At 39.1% G+C, this 22,268-nt stretch overlaps 1 protein-coding gene across 1 annotated transcript in view; it reads left to right on the forward strand.

Annotated features, from left to right (window-relative positions):
* Nucleotides 1–22,268, forward strand: part of PELI2 (pellino E3 ubiquitin protein ligase family member 2) — a gene marked incomplete at both ends in the record, with an annotated part of 201,106 nt that overhangs the window by 174,438 nt on the left and 4,400 nt on the right. The window contains 3 exons of the mRNA XM_079700910.1: nt 2,851–2,952; nt 13,960–14,157; nt 15,695–15,883. Coding sequence (XP_079557036.1) covers nt 2,851–2,952; nt 13,960–14,157; nt 15,695–15,883 — 489 coding nt within the window. The remainder of the gene's footprint in view (nt 1–2,850; nt 2,953–13,959; nt 14,158–15,694; nt 15,884–22,268) is intronic.

Here is a 22,268-nt window from a genome sequence, read left to right on the forward strand (position 1 = left end):
ACCTTCCTCCAAATCTAGCCCCACTGTAGACTTTAATGCACAAACAAGATCACGTGAGCCCTAATTCATGGCATCAAAGGGAAGTGGGCGCCTCTCCATTTATTTCTGAGGAGCCCAGAGGTGGCCTGGATTTCGACTGCCCCCTTTTGCTCCAAACCCCAGTCCTGGCTTAAATCCCAGTCTTCTGGGGCCAGCTCATCTCCATGCTTCTCCCCACTGTGGGTGCAGACTGTTGGCCTCTTTGCAGGAGGGCCTCCCCTCCCAGCTTAGCACTCACAGAGGGAGACCACTGCCGGACTGGAAGTGACTTTGGTGGGTCACACCGATTCTGAAGTTCCTTAGCCGTCCTGCCACAGGGGAGTTCATCACCTGCTGCTCAGAGCCCCCTCTACCTTCTGGGACTTGTTTCTCCCTGTAGGATCTCTGTTCCCACTTCTCCATCTTCCCCAAATCCAGAGGTTTCTAAAATGTAGCACACAGTTAAGATGTTCCTATTCAAAAAGTCTCAGAAAATGTGTTCTCTTATCTTTCAAAGGGTTCACCTTTCCTAACTCTGCTGATCCACATTTCAGAAACTGGCGGAAGTTTGAAATTGTCATTTGTCTTTAAATGGGCTCAACATTCAAGGTCACCTGGATCCGGCGTTCAAGGCCTCGGGGTCCCCACGCTTTCTTCCCTGTTGAGGGTGGCCGGGCAGGGGTTGGCCAAGATCTTTGTGCTCCCTTGGCTCTGGGCAGTTCCCAGGTATAGCACTGGGCTTGCTCTCTGTATAAATAGTCTTATTCATGCTTATGATAGTCTGGGTCACAAGAGTAGTTTTAGAATAAAACACTCTAGAAGAATTGGGCAACTTAGGGCCTGTAAAATGCATATTTCCGGGGCTTCCCAGAGTGGCATGGAAGCTGCACTAGGTCGTGGGGTGAGCACAGCAGATCTTCCTGGGGCGATGATTTCCCATCAAACTTGTTTAAATATTGAAAATGTTTAAATGTTAAAACTACAGGCATGTTAAGGAGTAGAATACAAAATTTAGACTAATTTCAAGGTAAGATGTTTCAAGAGTGAGAAGCTTCACTTCTAGATTGCTCTCCCAGACATCTCCAGGGGCTCACATAACTCTCTTCCAGTTAAGGCAACCTTGGTGGAAGTTTGCGAAACACTGTACTTAAGAGGGTACCATCATACAAAAATGTCTAACTTTTTAAAAGGTGTTCTGTTCTGACACGTGTAAACTCCTTCTTTTGCAGATAATTGGCAAACTACAGACATTCTTATTTTGTGTAGTGTGTGTGCCAAGAAAGTCGTGTTTGAGTTGGTGCACTTGTAAATGGAAAATTCTTAAGTGCAACAGATACTTTTTAAGGAACTGTAAAATAAGTTATTGTACAAATAATCACCCCCCTGGTTATCGGTTTTGTAAGTTTGAGTTTGATAAAATTATTTTTAAGTGGGTTTTTTCACTTAACTATAAAGATAAACAAGCATCCACTTAGCTTAAACTGGAAATAATTCTTTATTAATTTGACTTTCAAAAAATGTCACTTATATCAGTACCACTGAATTTATGTGACTCAGACCAATGAAAATTTAAGATTATATTTGTTACTGGAGTTGAGTGGTCTAAGCAGTATTTTTTTAAGCTTCCTAATCATATTAAATGTATAAATAATTATTATTTCTAATACTTGCATTATCTTAATGAAGCATGTACAATAAAACATCATTTCAACCATGAAGTTCCTGAGGGCAGATGATTGAAGAACCATGAGATTAACCAGGCTAACTTCAAAGTTGATTTGGAATGTTGTACTATTTATTACTCTAAGCAATTATATTAGTCAAATATAAATGTTCAGAGTACATTTTCATTTAGGTGCTATATGTGTGTCCAGCTACTTCCAAATGCTGTCTTAGTCTTTCTTGGTCTTCATACAGTGTGATTGTTCAATAAATGTTTAATAGATAGGCTTATTAAAGTTTTATTTATTATACTTAATGTAAAAGAATGGAAATGAAGATAGGTTAAAGTTGAATGGACAGGGTAATTGAAATAATTTGGAATATAATTTAAATAAACTTCTTAGTTAATTTGGAAACTTTAAAGTATGTGACCACAACGTAAAATGGGTTGAAATATATCATTATGGAGGAAATAAGAACATCATCGTATTATTGGTTTCTGGATTCTTTGAAAAAGACTATTAGCTTTAGTCTAGTCTAAAAATAGAGGCGATAAAACTAACTTAGCTACCTTATTTATTAACTCAATAAATATCTGGGTTAAGCAAGTGCTTATACAAGTTTTAAATAGGATGTAGAACAGAGTATAAGTATGATTATCATTGGCTAAAATAGTACATTATTATATGGAAGTTTTTATAGAATTTTACTCTTTTTCAATGATTCTTTTACTCTCATAATCTCCATCATGTAGGAAAAATACTATTACAAAATGTTCCTGACTTATCTGTTTCAGTGTGAAATAAATTAAGAAATTTTAAATCATATTAGTCTGAAAATTCTGTCACTGAGTTAAGGTAACATGGAGAAAGTATATGTTTTTCTAGGACTATGATTAAATCAGGTCTTGGAAACTAGTGAATTAACTTTGATTTGGCGTAAGTAAAATATTGTTCATATTAAGGATGAATATTTGGTAAACCCAGTATAATGACTGCTGGCTCCTCTGTAATTCAGGGCACAGCAGGGACAGGCTCTGACCATTAGGAAAATGCTGGCTTGTGTTGGGGTTTTGCTGGTAGAGTGATGTCTCTTAACTACAAACAGAATTGTGGTAAGTTGTTGAAATGAAATTCTAACAAATTTTTATATTTTTTATTTCATTATTAGGCTATCAGCTGCAAAGGTCAACACAGCATATCGTACACTCTGTCAAGGAATCAGACTGTGGTCGTCGAGTACACACATGATAAAGATACGGATATGTTTCAGGTAATATCTTTCTTTTTTCCATGGAAATTTTCAGCACATTTTTCCTTCGATTCTCTATTTTGATATGTAGTCACAACTTCTAGCACAGTAGTGTTTGGTGATGTCCAAGGGGAAAAAGGTGAGGATAATATTTAAATTGTTCCTATTTGGTTTTCAAAAGACTAAGAAAACACTTAATTCTAAAAATGCAGAAAGAAATTATAAAGACTACATTCTCAGATCTCAGTGCAATAAAAAACAGACTCTAAAAACAAGAACAAACATTTTTAGAGCCAGCTACTTTTTAAAGTTAACATGTTCAAAATACTTCCTAAATAACACTTGAACCAAAGAGGACATCAAAACTACAATTATAGGCCTTTTAAAAAATAACTGTGGAAACATTTAATAGCATAACTCATGAGATGTGACTGATGTTGTACTCGGAAGAAAATGTAAAAACTTTTAAGTGCTTTTATTATTTGGAAGGAAGGAAGAAACTCAAGGAACTAAACATTGATCAGAAAAAGTTCCTTTTAAAAAATGACAGTAAGAAAGTAGAGAACAGTTTGAGAAGGATAGGTGTTAACTCTTCTCTAAACGTTTGATAGATTTCCCCTATGAAGCCATCTGGTCCTGGACTTTTGTTTGTTGGGAGTTTTTTTAATCAGTTTCAATTTCAGTACTTGTGATTAGTCTGTTCATATTTTCTGTTTCTTCCTGGATCAGTCTTGGAAGGTTGTACCTTTCTAAGAATTTGTCCATTTCTTCCAGGTTGTCCATTTTATTGGCATAGAGTTGCTTGTAGTAGTCCTTTATGATCCTCTGTATTTCTGTGGTGTCCATTCTAACTTCTTTTTCATTTCTCATTTTACTGATTTGAGTCCTCTCCCTCTTTTTCTTGATGAGTCTGGCTAAAGGCTTATCAATTTTGTTTATCTTCTCAAAGAACCACCTTTTAGTTTCATTGATCTTTGCTATTGTTTTCTTTGTTTCTATTTCATTTATTTCTGCTCTTATCTTTTTTTTTTTTTTTTTTTTTTTTTTGCAGTACGCGGGCCTCTCACTGTTGTGGCTTCTCCCGTTGTGGAGCACAGGCTCCGGACACGCAGGCTCAGCGGCCATGGCTCACGGGCCCAGCCGCTCCGCGGCATGTGGGATCTTCCCGGACCGGGGCACGAACCCATGTCCCCCTGCATCGGCAGGCGGACTCCCAACCACTGCGCCACCAGGGAAGCCCTCTGCTCTTATCTTTATGATTCCTTTCCTTCCACTAACTTTAGGTTTTGTTTGTTCTTCTTTCTCTAGTTGCTTTAGGTGTAAGGTCAGGTTGTTTGAGATTTTTCTTGTTTCCTGAGGTAAGATAGTATTGCTGTAAACTTCCCTCTTAGAACTGCTTTTGCTGCATCCCATAGGTTTTAGATTGTTGTGTTTTCATTGTCATTTGTCTTTAGGTATTTTTTTGATTTCCTCTTTGATTTCTTCATTTATCCATTGACTGTTTAGTAACATGTTGTTTAGCCTCCATGTGTTAGTGTTTTTTACAGTTTTTTTTCCTGTAATTGATTTCTAATCTCATAGTGTTGTGATTAGAAAAGATGCCTGATACGATTTCAATTTTCTTAAATTTACTGAGGCTTGATTTGTGACCCAAGATGTGATCTATCCTGGAGAATGTCCATGTGCACTTGAGAAGAAAGTGTATTCTGCTGCTTTCAGATGGAATGTCCTATAGAAATAAACTATACTCCAATAAAAATTTTAAAAAAAGAAAGGACAGGCTTAAGAATAGTTTTAGTGGTATATAACTGAAAGTCCAGAAACACATCAAAAGAAAGCAGAAGGAAGGAAATAATAAAGGAAAAAATGATCAATTAGTTTAAAAAGAAGGGAATTAATAATATATCCAAGATTTGGTACTTTTTTTAAAATTGAAGTATAGTTGATTTACAATGTTGTGTTAGGTTCAGGTATACAGCAAAGTGATTCAGTTATACATGTATATACACACAGAAATATATTTTTTTCAGATTCTTTTCCATTGTAAGTTATTACAAGGTATTGAGTATAGTTCCCTGTGCTATACAGTAGGTCTTTGTTGGTTATCTGTTTTATATATAGTAGTGTGTATATGTTAATCCCAAACTCCTATTTTATCCCTCTCCCTGCTTTCCCCTTTGGTAACCGCAAGTTTGTTTTCTATGTCTGTGAGTCTGTTCAAGATTTGGTACTTTAAAACAACAGGAAATTAAAATTAAGGCTAATAAAGGGAAAAAGCAAACACAGATTCAACCAAGGAGGCTTTGCATTTCTATATGGAGAGTTAAATTATTAAATAAAAGATGTTGAAACAAATGTCAAAAAAGTATCATAGATACATCAAAAAGGGGAAATAGGGAACTCCCTGGCGATCCAGTGGTTAGGACTTGGCGCTTTCACTGCTGGGGCCCACGTCCAATCCCTGGTCGGTGAAATAAGATCCCTCCAGCCATGTGGTGGGGGCAGAAAAAGCGGGGGTGGGGGATAAATAGTTCTGAAAAATAAGAAAACCTGCTCAGCCTCGCTTATAAAGACAGAAATGTGAATTCAGATCACACAGAGGTACCATTTTTCACTTACCAGATTGGCAGAAATCCAAAAGGTTTTGTCAGAGGTGTGGGGAAGCAGATGCTCTCCTACATCCTATAAATTAGTCTGACCTCTATGGGGCAGTGACTTGGAAATACCTATGAAAAATACACAGTGCTTGCACTCTGACTCAGCTTTTCTTTCTAAAGCTCTCCTCTTTCTAGAGATTTACCCCAGAGATACCCCTGCATACATTCAAAATGACATTTTTACCAACTTATTGCTTGCAGCGTGGTTTAATAGTATAAGCTTGCAAACAACCTAAATGTCCTTTAGTAGAGGACCAGTTAAGTAAACTCAGGCACAGCCGTGCAGTGGAGGCCTCCAAGGCTGTACAGCAGAACTAGGAAAAGCTCACACAGCCTCATACAGTCACAAAAAGAGCTCCGAACATATTTAATGAATTAAAATTAATATGATTAAATATATTGAGGCTTTGATAGTATTATATTCAATTAAGGCTACTTAATGTTAATAAATTAATGTTATTAAACATATTAAATAGCATATTAATTATTAGATAGCAAATTAGTACAGTTAAATGATTTAAATATGCTTATATGCTTGAAAAGTCTCCAAAAGGATAAACAAGACATTACTAATAGAGCAGTGGTTTTTGTGGGGAAGAGAACTGGGCAGGGTGGTATCCAGGGAGGTGTTCCATGCTTTTTTATCTTTGAACCTTGTGAATGTGTTAGCTATTTAAAAAAGCTGAACAATCCTATATAGATACATAGATGGATACATAGATGGGTAAGGTGAGTCGCAGTCAGAGATACAGGCATAGTTACTTAAGTGCCAGTACATCAGAAGTAACGTGTGGTATTTAGACACATTATTATTATTTTTTTTTTTTTTGCGGTATGCGGGCCTCTCACTGTTGTGGCCTCTCCCGCTGCGGAGCACAGGCTCCGGACGTGCAGGCTCAGCGGCCATGGCTCACGGGCCCAGCCGCTCCGCGGCATGTGGGATCCTCCGGGACCGGGGCACGAACCCGTGTCCTCTGCATTGGCAGGTGGACTCTCAACCACTGCGTCACCAGGGAAGCCATAGACACATTATTAACAGTGGTTTTACTTTTCATGCCATTCCATTTTATAACAGTCTAAATGTTTTTTCCTTCTCATTCTCCCAAAGAAAAAGCTCTCCCTAAATAAACATCTGCATATGCTTCGTTGTTGATATTTTTATGGAACTCTGTAATAATTTCTTTCTTTAATACTTTCCAAAGTTACACATCTTGAATATATAAGATTTTTTACCAATGTGTTACATACGTAGAAGATTCTCAGTACTAAAAACATAAGTCCAGAAAAATTTACAGTTGTTGGTAGGACATTTTTTTACCACTTAAAATCAACAAGTTACTGTGGTTGCACATGTTTGTTTCATTACTATTCTTCAGTGACATGTTGTGACAGAAATGGTGTGTTCTTCACTACTGTACGGTCACATTCTACTCAAATTGTTCACTCTCTTCCTTCTCACCTAATGCAGAATGAATTAAAGATTTAGCTGGATTTTTTCAGCTTCCTGTTAGTTCTTTTTTTTTTCCCACTTATTGTGGTAAGAACACTTAACATGAGATCTATCCTCCTGACAATTTTTTAAGTGCATGATACAGTATTTAACTATTTTAACTGTTGTACAACACATCTCTAGAACTTACCCGAATATCTTGTGTAACTGAAACTTTATACCTATTGAACAACATCTCCCATTTCCCTCTCCCTGCAGCCCCTGGCAACCACCATTCTACACTCTGTTTCTGTGAGTTTGACTATTTTAGATACCTCATGTAGTTGGATTTGTCCTTCTGTGACTGGCTTATTTCACCTAGCATAATGTCCTCTAAATTCATCCATATTATCGCATGTGACAGGATTTCCTTCTTTTTAAGGCTGAATAGTATTCCATTGTATGTATATGCTGCTTTCTCTTTCTCCACTCACCCGTTTAGACACCTCGGTTGCTTCCATATCTTGGCTATTGTGAATAATGCTGCAGTGAACATGGGCAGCAGATACTGCTTCGAGATCTTGACTTCAGTTCTTTTGGATAAATACCCTGAAGTAGGTTTGCTGGGTCACATGGTAGTTTTATTTTTAATTGTTTTTTTTTGAGGAAGCTCCATACTGATTTGAACTTCTAAATGCTTTACGCATCCCTCCCATTTCATCACACAGAATATTAAAAGACTCATGATTTAATAAAATTAATAATTTTTTACTGCTTCATCAAAGCATACATATCCCTCCCCCACCCTTACCCCCTATGAAATCAGCATTTTTTTTTAACTGCAAATGAATGGCAGTGAGGAACACGGTGACCACCAGTATAGTTTGGTGCCACTGCTTTGATTCCCGCTAAAGCACATCATTGTTTTATCATCATCAGAGCAAATGTCAGCATCTTCATATTTATTATGAAACCATAATATTATGGTTCATATTATGAAACCATGGCTTCATGGACCTGGCCCCTTAAAAAGGCTTCAAGGACCCTCAGAGTTTCATGGACCACACTGAGAAATACCAGTTTTTACTATACTAACCTCTTAATTTTACAACTGAGAAATCTGTGTCTTTGAAAGAAAAGTGCAACTTAACCTAAGGGCAAAGATGGCATTAGTGGCAGAACTAAAGGTTTAGGTCTCCTGAGTTCTCCATTCTCTACATAGTACCTACTCAGTCTCTTTAAATAAGGCATGATAATTTAACAGGAATTTATAGACGTATGAAGAAAACACAACCGATTTGTTATTTTTACTAAAATAATCTGATTCCTTTTGCAGACTAACTGGACATATTGGAGGATTAATGTCAGATCACTCTAAGCAGCGTAGAATTAAGCAACTCTTAGAAGGCCCTGAAAAATCAAGCTTGTTTTAATTTTTTCCTCCTTTTAACAAGTTTACATGTCTAAAACCTACCACTGACAAAAATCACTGAGCAAAAGCACTGCAGCATTCATATTTCTCAAGTATGGACCTTGGTGTTAAGGGCTGTTCATTTTAGCCATTACCCATTAAAACGATTTGTAGGGTTTTTTTGTTTTGTTTTTTGCTGTATGCAGGCCTCTCACTGTTGTGGCCTCTCCCGTTGTGGAGCACAGGCTCCGGACGCGCAGGCTCAGCGGCCATGGCTCACGGGCCCAGCCGCTCCGTGGCATGTGGGATCTTCCCAGACCGGGGCACGAACCCACGTCCCCTGCATCGGCAGGCGGACTCTCAACCACTGCGCAACCAGGGAAGCCCCGATTTGTAGGTTAATTGAGCATTTAAAAGCAGAACATCAGAATGAACCAAGAAAAGGGCCTTGTGCTGCATTTCCCACAGTGGAATCAGATAACAGGCTCAGAACTCGGAAGTACTATTGCCTGAGAAAGTCAAACCTAGATCTAAATTTAGGAGATGGGTTAAGACTAACAAAATCTGAGTTCATATAGCCAGAATAAGATCTTAGTAATTATTTTCTAGAATAGGAGTAAATAAAGGAAAGAGAAAAGAGCATAGATATTGAGAAAGTAAAATATAAAGAAGAATATAGTTTAGAAAAGGAATCAAAGGCAAAGACGATTCTGATCTTGGGGGGGTTAAGGAAACTGACCAGGTCCTGAAACCAGAGTTAGTGGTCATTTCCCCCTCTGGTTTCTCAGTTTCATATGCTTCAGACCTAAGTGCTGCAATGCCTTATGTTTTGGTTTTTTTGGTTTGGGGTTTTTTTTGTTTTTTGTTTTTTTTAGTTAGTTTATAGTAGTTCTAGATGGTAACATTTCATTAGCATCTATTTAGTTGAGAAAAATGTTGAAGAATATTTTAATAATTATTTCCTAAAACATTGTACTTGTGTGTGTTTGTGTGTCTCACAGGCTCACAGGGTTCAAGCTCACTGTCATAATCCTCCATTCATCAGTTTCATTTCTTGAGCACCTACTGTGTCAGATGGTCATCTATTCACTGGAGGTAGACAGCTCCCCTCTCATGGAGCATATATTCTAGAGGAGGCAAAGAGACCACAGATAAGCCAGCACTGCCGCAGTGCCAAGGCCCCAAGGCGGGATCAGAGCAAAGGAAGAGGGAAGTGACGTGAGATGAACTCGGAGAGGTAGGCAGAGGCCGGGAGAGTAAGGGGCCTTTAGGCCAAGTAAAGACTTTGGGTTTTATTCTAGGAGTTTGTTGGAGGAATTTAAGCAAGGGAGAGAGAAAATCCAATTTATATTTTGTTACGATATCTCCAACTACCGTCTAGAGAAAAATGTAGGAGGCAAGTGTGAAAACAGGGAGACCAGTTTGGAGCCTAAGGCAGTGCAATCCAAGTAAGAGCTGAGGGCAGCTAGAACTAAGGTGGGGAAACGCACAAGGGCTGAAGATGCATTTTGGAGGAAGAGTTGATAGAATTTACACGAGGTTAAATGTGGGAGTGGAGAAAAAATCCAGGGTGATTCTTGGGTATTCATTTTTTAGCTTGAGCAAATTGGATGCCAGTCACTGACATAGGGAACCTAGGGGTTGAAGAGGATCCAATGTAACATTTGAAACATGTTACATGTGAGATGCTTATTAGACATCCACGTGGAGATTGGGTGCGCTGGTCTGAAGCTTAGGGAGAGATTAGGGCTTTGGGGCTAAAATGGGATTTGGTGAGGTTACCTGGGGGAGAGAACAGAAGGGGAAGGGAAAGGGGCTGTTGGCCAACTAGCCTGGAAAGGTTTCATTAACTTAATACCAGGTACGGATATACCAGGACATGTAAGCCCTGGAAACCTCAGTAAGCGGGGTTTCAGTACAGCCGTGCTGAGAGTTGGAGTGGCTTCAGAATGGGTCACGGGGATGAGTAAGGAAACAGAGGGTAGTAACTGGTGGCAGGTTTTTCTGGAAGTATTGCCATTAAATGAATCAGAGAAATGGGGCTATAGTTCGAGAGGTGCTCTCAAGCAAAGGAAAACATTTTCAAAGATGAGAGATGAGTCTAGAACGGTGCTATTCAAACTGCTCAGCCAAGCAGTGAAATGTCTGTTAACGGTGCAGGATGAGACAAGTAAGGAAATCGAGAAGGAATGCGTTTGGAAACTTCTAATAGCAGTTCGGCATTCCTGAAACATCCACGCAGATGATCATTTTTCTAATACTCATTTTTGTTATATTTTTTAAAGCTATTAAGTGACAAGTTGAAATTTTAAAAACTAACAAAAAAATGTTTACTAGCTGACAGTGTGATCCAGTAATAGAGACAAATTGATCATTTCAGGAGTAAAATCCTTGGAAAGGGGAGAAGAGTGGGATGCCAAGCACCCGTGGAGAGATTGGTCATGGATAGGAGCAGCAATAACTCATCCTTGTCAGAGGACGGAAGTGAGAAAATAAGGTTACAGATGCAGGGACGAGGGTAGGATTGGTCCAGGAAAGGTGAAGGAGGACCTTTTGGGTGCTTTCACACCATTTTACCTGTGCTGACTTTGATTGACAACCAGGTAAACCCAAACTTTTCTCATATATATACACGTAACTGAAAGTGCCAAATGATGCTGTATATGTGCATATCAGTCAGCAGCAGGGAGTAAAATTCTCCCCATGGCTACTATGTGAATATCAGATGAAATTCAGATACATCATGGCTGGTCCACATGACTACCCTTAAAATAACGCAGAGTTGATCCAATAGTCAAAAGAAAGGACAGGCTCCAAGTCTTCCACATTGGGTGAGTTTTCATTAGGAAAGTGGCTTAGGTTTTTTTTTCCCTGGCAAAAGCAACATAAGGTTTTTGTCCTAAAGTATAGAAATACGCTAACACTCTACAGGTTAGATTTAAGTGGAAGTGAATTGATAAATATTAAATGACCAGTCAGGTAAGTATCATGTCTTGAAATAATTGATCTTAGCAGTATGTTCCAGTTGGAATAAAATGTCATGTTTTACAGGCAATTTCAGTTGATTCATCAAGACATTAATTTAATACATTGGGATGAAAACAGAATGGCCTTTCTTGAAGAGAGTAATCTTTATAGACAAGGAATGGTTGTGTGATTCTGCTGGAGCATGGTTTTAGCTTTGAGCTTTTAACAGAGCTTGAAAAGTCTTTGCCGTCTTCCACGGAGGTGACAGAAATTAGATCATAGCCTGTGTCTTTGTGAGAGCTCTGGGTTTTGTGTGGTGACCAGGCAATTTTAGAACTTCTCACATTTTACTCCTAAGCTTCATTGGAGTCGAGGTTCAGGACAGATTTGTTCCTGAGTTTGGAGCAGTCTCCTATATACTTTCCTATATTTGTGAAATATTTTGCAGAGTATCTTACTTTTCTAATTAAAAAAAAAAAGGCTAAAGTGAAATAAATCAAACAGAAAAAGACAGATGTGTAATATCACTCACATGTAGAATCTTAAAAAAAAAAATCAAAATCATAAAAACAGAGAGTAGAATGGTAGTTACCAGGGGCTGGAGGGGGTAGGGGGGTGCATGGAATTGGGGAGATATTGGTCGAACAGTACAAACTTCTGGCTGTAAGATGAGTAAGTTCTGGGATGTAATATACAGCATGGCGATTGCAGTTAATAATACTGTATTATATACTTGAAAAAGAGTACCTTTAAAAAAAGACTTAAAAACATTCAGCAGTCTGAATCAGTAGAGCTTCTGAGTTACACATCCAACTTTTGAATGAATCTAGCAGAGGGAAGATTCTGCAACTTTAGAAAGATGAATCGTATATGATTTTATAATCTAATTCAAGTTTTATGTTGCATTTTTTAACAAGTTACATGTTTTCTAAACCTGTATATACAGGCAATAGGCATCTATTCAAGGTGATAAGTTTGAGTGAACCCCGTGGTTTAGTTTATTCCAGGCACATTTCAACAGGACAAGAAATTAAGGGTTGTAAAACACAAGAGAAATAGATGTCTGTTGGTTTAACAGAGATAGTCTATGCATGAAAATGTATATGTGAGATTTACAAAAGAAAGTTAATATTGTTCCAAAGCAAGCAGACCTAAATGATGCAAGATATATACATTTTGTTATATTTATTTCACCTTTATTCATTTGGACAAAAAGAGTACTACACTGCTTATGTTTTAGATAGAATTTTGAGATCAGGATAAAGATACCTGGGAAATTGACTTTGGAGGCCTTATACGTACACACTGGGGGTTCTGTGTGTTCCTTCCATTGACAATTTCAGAATCAAAGTCACTTGTTAGGAGAGAACATTAATATCATATTTAACAAGAAATGATTTGTTTACATATAAATTATTTTAGTTTAAGACATATCTTTGGCATATATAACATTTACCACTGTTTCCTAGTTAGAGATTCATAGAATATCATTACGTAGACGGTTTCATGTTTTGTCATGAGGATTTCCTTACCTGTAAACAAATACTTCCCAGTTCACAGGACACAGCAGTACCTGTCTTATTTGGATTTAGTGAATATGAAAATCTTTGTTAGAACTCTAAGACCATGCTAATGAAATATATTCTTTCTGGCAGCATTTAAACTTACCAAGGAAAGTAAGCCAATAAAATATTATTGGCCACTTTTTAGACTTTCCCAGGAGAGTTTTTTAAAAATCCAAAATTGAAATGTTAGGATCAGCTTTTTAAATCTTTCATATGACTGCATCTCAAACTTTGAGCTGACCTGTATAGCCCTTTACATCACACTCATTTACGCTGAGTGACAGAAATAGGCATTGGGGTCTCATGTCTGAGGTAGGGCTTGTTCTCCCTCTGTGCCATGAGTCACTGGTGGATTCACTTAGTGTGGAAAACCAGTCCCTGGGGCTGGGCAAGAGTTGGGGAAATAGGGCTTTTGTTGGCTGGCTTCCTTTAAAATCTTGGGGTTTTTCCCACCTGGAAGTACAAGAAAAAAAAAAAAAAGAATGATTTTCTATGAAAGTAATAAGTAATGTTTCTACCTGATCAGAAACCTGTTTGGAGTGAGATCTATTTTCCTCTAGAATAGAAAATCGAGTTTTTCTTAACATTTAAAATCTTATGGTTGGTTACCATAACATCTCCCTTAAACAAGAAAAGGAGCAGACTAAAGATTTTTTCATTAAATTCTGACCTTCAGGGCTTCCCTGGTGGCGCCGTGGTTGGGAGTCCGCCTGCCGATGCAGGGGACATGGGTTCGTGCCCCGGTCCGGGAAGATCCCACATGCCGCAGAGCAGCTGGGCCCATGAGCCATGGCCACTGAACCTGCATGTCCAGAGCCTGTGCTCCGCAACGGGAGAGGCCACAGCAGTGAGGGGCCCGCAAAAAAAAAAAAAAAAAAAATTCTGACCTTCATAGTAGAGATAATGAATGTTAAAGGATCCTGAACACTCATTTCATGTGATGAATATGGTGACATCATATTTTTCAAGTAGATCATGAGTATAATTTGATTTATTTAGGTGGGCAGATCAACAGAAAGCCCTATTGACTTCGTCGTTACAGACACAATTTCTGGCAGTCAGAACAATGACGAAGCGCAAATTACACAAAGCACCATATCCAGGTTTGCCTGCAGGATAGTCTGTGACAGGAATGAACCTTACACAGCACGAATATTCGCAGCCGGATTCGACTCTTCCAAAAACATATTTCTTGGCGTAAGTACTATTAATCAGTACATTGTTTCTAGAAAAACACCCATTATTATCATATATAACATTTAATTGTGGCCAAAAAATTTGCCTTGCACAACGCTTCTGGTGAGATTTTAGCTTCATACAGCCAGTTTGAAAAGCTATTATTAAAAATCTGAAAATAATTGTCGTTACTTGTTATTTGTTATATTTGCTATATTAACTATAATACGTACAGTAATTACTTTTTAAAAGTATGTGTATTAACATACATAATGTATTTATTTCAGAAGGAAAATGGTCAGATCTAGATAATTGGGGTGCAAAAGAAAATGTTATTCCTTTATTCATTCAAAAAATTGTTATGTAGTGTTTGCTTTGTTCCATATTGGGTGTTATATCACAAAGAACAAAACAGACTAAAAATATCTCCCTTCATAGAATGTCCATGTAAATAAAACCCCCCAGTTTTAGTGACTATCCAGTTTTAATATAGTCCCCTTTTTGAATCAGGATATTTTTACAGGGGGGGAAAAAAACCCTCACTTTAAAATGGCCTAAATAGTAATAAAAATGTATCATGTTGCAAGAAGCGCCCAGGAAGGCCAGCTGCAGGCTTGGTTGATGCAGTGTTCTGTGACATCCGGGGAGCCAGGTTCATTCTGTCTTGCCCTCTGCCTCTGGGCACATCAGCTTCCTCAGGCGAGGTCCTGGCGGCGGCGGGATGGCTCCAGCACTTCCACCAGCCCCCGCAGCATGACAGCTTCCCACTGAAGAAGGGTAGCAAAGGCACTGTTTCTTCCTTGTCTCTTTTAAAGAGCCAAGAAACCTTTCCAGGAAGCTTCCCAGAAGGACCCACTCAGGCCTCACTGGCCAGAACTCAGTCACATGCCTACCCCTAAACCAGTCATAACTGGCTTATTTATCCTAATCAGATTTACCCAAGTCATGTGAGCAATATCTGGCTCTGTCCCCAGGAAAGAAAAAGAAATCACTGTGGCCAGGCGTCCAAGAGCATCTGTCCTGCCGTTAACATCCAGCTGCTTGTGCCTTCCACCCTTGATGATATAACACTGATTCGTATGAAAACAGAACGTAGTGGCCACAACTTGTTGGCTTAATATATTTTGAAATTTTGTTTGTTTAATAAAAAATTTTTTCTCTTCCTTCTAGTACTTCCCTGATAATGAGTTCATACAAAGCATTTTTAGATAACAGGATGAAAGCACTGCACAAATAGAATTGAAGAATACATACTGGATTCCTGGAATCACCTGGGGGCGGGGGGTGGTTTGAACAAGAATCTGTGAGGGAGTGGTCGAGGCATCAGGTTTTGTTTAAGTGCCCAAGGTAAATATGTCTCCAGCGATAAATCATTCATCTGTTTTTGCACTTCTTTCATTTTGTCGGACTAACTGCCTTTTTTATCCTTCTGATTATTAGCTTTAAGTAGAAAATGAAAATTCCTCACTTTCCTCCCCTCTGCCCTTACCCAACAGTTTAAAGAGATTCTAGAATCTTTTTGTGTTGAACATAATCTTTTCTGTGGTATGCTCTCCAGGAAAAGGCAGCAAAGTGGAAAAACCCCGATGGCCACATGGATGGGCTCACGACCAATGGTGTCCTGGTGATGCATCCGAGAGGGGGCTTCACTGAGGAGTCCCAGCCTGGCGTCTGGCGCGAGATCTCTGTCTGTGGAGACGTGTACACCTTGCGAGAGACCAGGTCTGCGCAGCAAAGGGGAAAGCTGGTGAGTGGACTTCACGCAAATAATGCATGAAACTACAAACACCTAACTCAAAAGCTATCATTTTCCTCCCCTAAAATTCAAAATCTTTGTACAGGTCTTAGGGCTGTGTACCATTGACCCAGGAGAACAAGAATTTTCTGAGCCTCCAAAAGTAAGAGGGAAATAGCCTTCTTCCCTTTCATGATTAAGCTTTTCCAATAGTGGAAGAAAATTATCTTTTGCTCCTAACTACCTTAAGAGCACAATCTTATTAATATACTTCACCACAGGTTTCTGCTTAAATTCACTTTAAGAATAAACTTATTTTTAGTGTAAAACTTTACTAATTTGGAAAACTCCTGAGCAGTCTAAGACTAATTAGTAAAAATTGTGAATTACAGAATTATTTACTAGACTTTCTGGGACTAAAAGATAATTAAGTTAGCTTTTTTTTTCTTGAGTTAATAGTAAGAAATTAATATATAATTCCCTATATGATTCACCAAAGTCACAGTTACAGCTTTTTACTTGAAATAGTTTGTATAGTATGTTGACTTGGCATGTTTGTATTTTTTCTATAAATATTACTACTTATCCCAAATGCCCTAAAGCTGTTGGGTTTTTAACGCTTTCTTCAATGGAGAATAATTTTAATAACTTAAATAGGAGGCTTTGCAACCTAAGTGTACATCGACAGATGAATGGATAAAGAAGATGTGGCACATAGATGCAATGGAATATTACTCAGCCATAAAAAGAAATGAAATTGAGTTATTTGTAGCAAGGTGGATGGACCTAGAGTCTGTCATACAGAGTGAAGTAAGTCAGAAAGAGAAAAACAAATACTGTATGCTAACACAGATATATGGAATCTAAAAAAATGGTTCTGATGAACCTAGGGACTGGACAGGAATAAAGACACAGAAGGAGAGAATGGACTTGAGGGCATGGGGAGGGGAAAGAGGTAAGCTGGGATGAAGTGAGGGAGTAGCATTGACATATATACACTACCAAATGTGAAATAGCTAGCTAGTGGGAAGCAGGTGCATTAAACAGGGAGATCAGCTCGGTGCTTTGTGACCACCTAGAGGGGTGGGATGGGGAGGGTGGGAGGGAGACGCAAGAGGGAAGAGATATGGGGATATAAGTATAGGTATAGCTGATTCACTTTGTTATACAGCAGAAACTAACACAACATTGTAAAGCAATTATACTCCAATAAAGATTTTAAAAAAAGAAAAATAGGAGGCTTTGGGTTTCTGATCTTGCCGTAGGCATGGGGCACAGCACTAAAAGGTTCTTAATTAAAAGTACTGGAGTGGAAATTCTATTAATTGTTAGGTAGAAGCCAGAACAAGAGAGAACAAATATTTTCTTCCAAACCACCAGAGAAAAAATATAGGAAATACAAGATGTGATCTAGCATTTTTTCAGAGAGCAGGATGATAACCGAATATTCCTAAGATGGAAAAAGAAGGTGGGGGACTATTTTACTAACCTGGTTTGCTATTCTCTACTGGATGTTTGTTTTTCGGGAATTGTTATTTTTATTCCTAGTTTACACCATTATTCAGCTGCAGGTATAGCTTCTGCCTTTTATGATAAGGCCCAATCTTGAGCATCATGGCTGAGTAAATATGAAAAGCATTTTCTAAGAAAGCCAAATTCAATAAACTTTGTTTAAACACTTTCCAAGAGATTGTAAATAGGGAAGAGAATGTGAAGGCTGTTTTTCCAAATAACTTTGTGTTTCTGATCATCACAAAACTGGGCTAGGTTGCCCTAAGTAGGGCATCATTATAACAGCAATAGTAGGAAGTCGGTGTATGTTTGCTGAGCGCAGACACGGCATTAACATCTCAGAGACAAAAGCTCATTTAATCTGCACATCAGCCTTGTCAGAGAAGTGGAATTATCCCCATTTTATGGATGAGGAAGGCGTAGCATAGAGAGGTTAAATAATGCCCAGTCACAGAGTTAGAAGGTAGCAGCAGATGGGATTGAAACACAGGTCCTCCTGCTTTAAAGCCTGAACTCCCAGCTTCTACTTGGTACCATCATGTGGGGAGTCACACCTGGCTCTCACCATCACCAGAGCATTGTCTCCCTGGGCAGATAGAAAGCATACACTGGGTCCAGGACGGCACATCACAGGATGAGTTTCTTGTCAATTCTGGTTCATGTATTTTGTTCACAGAAAGAGCACATAAAAATAACAGCTAAGAGGGAAAACAGGCTACTGTTTGAGCAGCCACTGTGTATTAGTGGTTCTGAGGTCAGGCCATAGGTCCAAGTCCTGGTCTACCACTTAGTAGATCTGCAGTATTGAGTCAGTGACTTGACCTCTCTGTACCTGGCCTCACATCCAGGTAACCGGAATAATGCTAGTATATCTCCTTTAGGATTACTGTGAGAACGAGTAAGATTGGAGCAGTGCTGTACCCAGGAACAGTCCATAATTGGTTGCCATGATTAAGCAGGAGCTAGGAACTGGAAATCTGGCAGTGACCAGGATGTCCAGGGCTCTGCCCTTGAATTGTGGAGTCTGGAAAAGGTTACAGGCAAGATCTCAAATCATTAGGATATTGTGTGATAAGCACAGTCATAAAGTACTGAAAGGCACAGGAGTCCCTCAGAGGGACACCTATCCTAGACATGGGAGTCAAGAGTATGTGGAATATAGAAGACCATAGACTAGACTGAAAATTTATAGGAAGATTGTTTAACAACGTGGCCCGGGGGCAGAGATAAGATAGCAGAGTAGAAGAATGTGAGCTCACCTCTTCTTATGAAAACACAAAAATCACAACTAACTAACTGTTGAACAACCATCAACAAGAAAATAACTGGAACCTACCAAAAAAGATACCCTACATCCAAAGACAAAGAAGAAGCCACAGTGGGATGGTAGGAGGGGAGCAATAATGATAAAATCAAATCCCGTACCCACCATATGGATGACCCACAAACTAGAAAATAAATACATTGCAGAGGTTCTCCCATGGGTGTGAAAGTTCTGAGCCCCAGCCTGGGGGTCTGGAAACGGGAGGAGGAGCCCCCAGAGCATCTGGTTTTGAAGGGGTTTGATTTCAGGACTTCCAAAGGACTGGGGGAAACAAACTTCACTGTTGGAGGGCACACACAAGGTCTTGTGCACACCAGGAACCAGGGGAAAAAGCAGTGACCTCATAAGAGCCTGATCAGACCTACCTGCTGGTATTGGAGGATTTCCTGTGTAGGCAGGGGCAGCTGTGGCTCACTGCAGTGACAGACAATGGCAGTGGTAGTTCTGAGGAGTACTCATTAGCGTGAGCCCTTCTGGAGGCCACCATTTTCTCACCAAGACCTGGCCCCACCCAACAGCCTTGTAAGCTCCAGTGCTGGGATGCCTCAGGCCAAACAACCAATAGAGCAGGAACACAGCCCCAGCCATCAACAAACAGGCTGCTGAAAGTCTTCCTGAGCACACAGCTGCGTGCTAAACACACCCCCTGACACAGCCCTGCCCACCAGACATACAAGAACCAGCTCCATCCATCAGCGGGCAGGAACCAGTCCCTACCACCAGGAAGCCTGCACAAGCCTCTTAGGCCAGCCTCATCCACCAGGAGGCAGACAGCAGAAGCAAGAAGAATTACAACCCTGCAGCCTGCAGAATGGAAACTGCAATCACAAAAAAATTACACAGAATGAGATGCCAGAGGAATATGTCCCAGACAAAGGAACAAGAAGAAACCCAAGAAGAACAACTAAATGAAGTGGAGATAGACAATCTACCCAAAATAGAATTCAGAGTAATAACAGTAAAGATGATCCAAGATCTCAGAAAAAGAATGGAGGCACAAACCGAGAAAATACAAGAATGTTCAACAAAGACCTAGAAGAACTAAAGAATAAACAAAAAGAGGTGAGCAATACAATAACAGAACTGAAAAATATACTAGACAGAATCAATAGCAGAATAAATGAGGCATAAGAACAGATAACTGAACTGGAAGACAGCATGATGGAAATCACTGCCATGGAATAGAATGAAAAGAAATGAGGACAGTCTAAGAGGCCTCTGGGATGAAATTAAACACACCAACATTCACATTATAAGGGTCTCAGATGGAGAAGAGAGAGAAAGGACCTGAGAAAATATTTGAAGAGATACTAGCTGAAAACTTCCCTAACATGGGAAAGGAAACAGACACCCAAGTCCAGGAAGTGCAGAGAGTCCCAGGCAGGATAAAGCCAAGGAGGAACATGCCAAGACACATAGTAATCAAACTGACAAAAGTTAAAGACAAAGAAAAAATATTGAAAGCAACAAGGGAAAAGCAACAAATAATATACAAGGGATTTGCCATAAAGTTATCATCTGATTTTTCAGCAGAAACTCTACAGGCCAGAAGGGAGTAGCATGATATATTTAAACTGATGAAAGGGAAGAAACTACAACCAAGAATACTCTACCCAGCAAAGCTCTCATTAAGATTAAATGGAGAAATCAGAAGCTTTACAGACAAGCAGAAGCTAAGAGAATTCAGCATCACCAGACCAGTTTTGCAACAAATGCTAAAGGAACTTCTCTAGGCAGAAAAAAATAAAAGGCCACAACTAGAAACAAGAAAATTATGAATGGAAAAGTTCACTGGTAAAGGTAGGAAATCATCCACACAAAATATGATATCAAACCCAGCAATCATGAGAAGAGGAGTGTACAAATGCAGGACACTGGAAATGCATTTAAAATTAAAAGAATCTTATTTATATATAAGCTGTATTTGAAATTAAAAACACTCTTGTTTATAGACTGCCATCATGGTAACCACAAACCAAAAATCTACAATAGATACATGAAAAAGAAAAAGGAATCCAAACACAGCACTAAAGTTAGTCATCAAATCACAAGAGAAGAGTACAAAAGAGGAAGAGGAGAAAAAAGACCTACAAAAACAAATCCAAAGCAATTAACAAAATGGCAGTAGGAACATACCTATCAATAATTACCTTAAACATAAACAGATTAAATGCTTCAACCAAAAGACATAGACTGGCTGAATGGATACAAAAAACAAGACCCGTATATATGCTGTCTACAAGAGACCCACTTCCAATCTAGGGACACATACAGACTGAAAGTGAGGGGACGGAAAAAGGTATTCCATGCAAATGGAAATCAAAGAAAGCTATAGTGGCAACATTCATATCAGACAAAATAGACTTTAAAGACTGTTACAGGAGGCAAAGAAGGACACTACATAATGATCAAGGGATCAATCCAAGAAGAAGATATAACAACTGTAAATATACATGCACCCAACATAGGAGCACATCAATATATAAGGCAAACACTAATAGCCATAAAAGGAGAAATTGACAGTAACACAATAATAGTGGGGGACTTTAACACCCCACTTTCACCAATGGACAGATCATCCAGACAGAAAATCAATAAGGAAACACAGGCCTTAAATGACACATTAGACCAGATGGACTAAATTGATATTTATAGAGCATTCCATCCAAAAGCAGCAGAATACACATTCTTTTCAAGTGCACATGGAACATTCTCCAGGATTGACACATGCTGGACCACAAAGTGAGCCTTGGTAAATTTAAGAAAATTGAAATCATATCAAGCATCTTTTCTGACCATGGCACTATGAGATTAGAAATCATCTAAGAGGGGCTTCCCTGGTGGTGCAGTGGTTGCGAATCCACCTGCTGATGCAGGGGACACGGGTTCGTGCCCCGGTCCGGGAAGATCCCACATGCCACAGAGCGGCTAGGCCCATGAGCCATGGCCGCTGAGCCTGCGCGTCCGGAGCCTGTGCTCCACAACGGGAGAGGCCACAGCAGTGAGAGGCCCGTGTACCACCAAAAAAAAAAGAAATCACCTAAAAGAAAAAACCACACAAACACGTGGAGGTTAAACAATATGCTACTAAACAGACAATGGATCACTGAAGAAATCAAAGAGGAAATCAAAAAATACCTGGAGACAAATGAAAATGAAAGCACCATGACCCAAAACCTATGGGATGCAGCATAAGCAGTTCTAAGAGGGAAGTTCATAGCGATACACTCTTGCCTCAGGAAACAAGAAAAGTCTCAAATAACTGAACCTCACACCTAAAGCAAGTAGAGAAAGAAAAACAAACAAAACCCAAAGTTAGTAGAATGAAAGAGATAAAGATCAGAGCAGAAATAAATGAAATAGAGATGATGTAAACAATAGAAAAGAGCAGTGAAACTAAAAGCTGGTTCTTGGAGAAGATAAACAAAACCGATAAACTTTTTTAGCCAAACTCAACAGAAAAAAAGGGAGAGGACCCAAATCAATAAAATTAGAAATGAAAACGGAGAAGCAACAGCCAACACCACAGACACACAAGGATCATAAGAGACTATATATACG

The sequence above is a fragment of the Hyperoodon ampullatus genome, assembly GCF_949752795.1.
Source record: "Hyperoodon ampullatus genome assembly, chromosome: 3".
NCBI lineage: Eukaryota > Metazoa > Chordata > Mammalia > Artiodactyla > Ziphiidae > Hyperoodon > Hyperoodon ampullatus.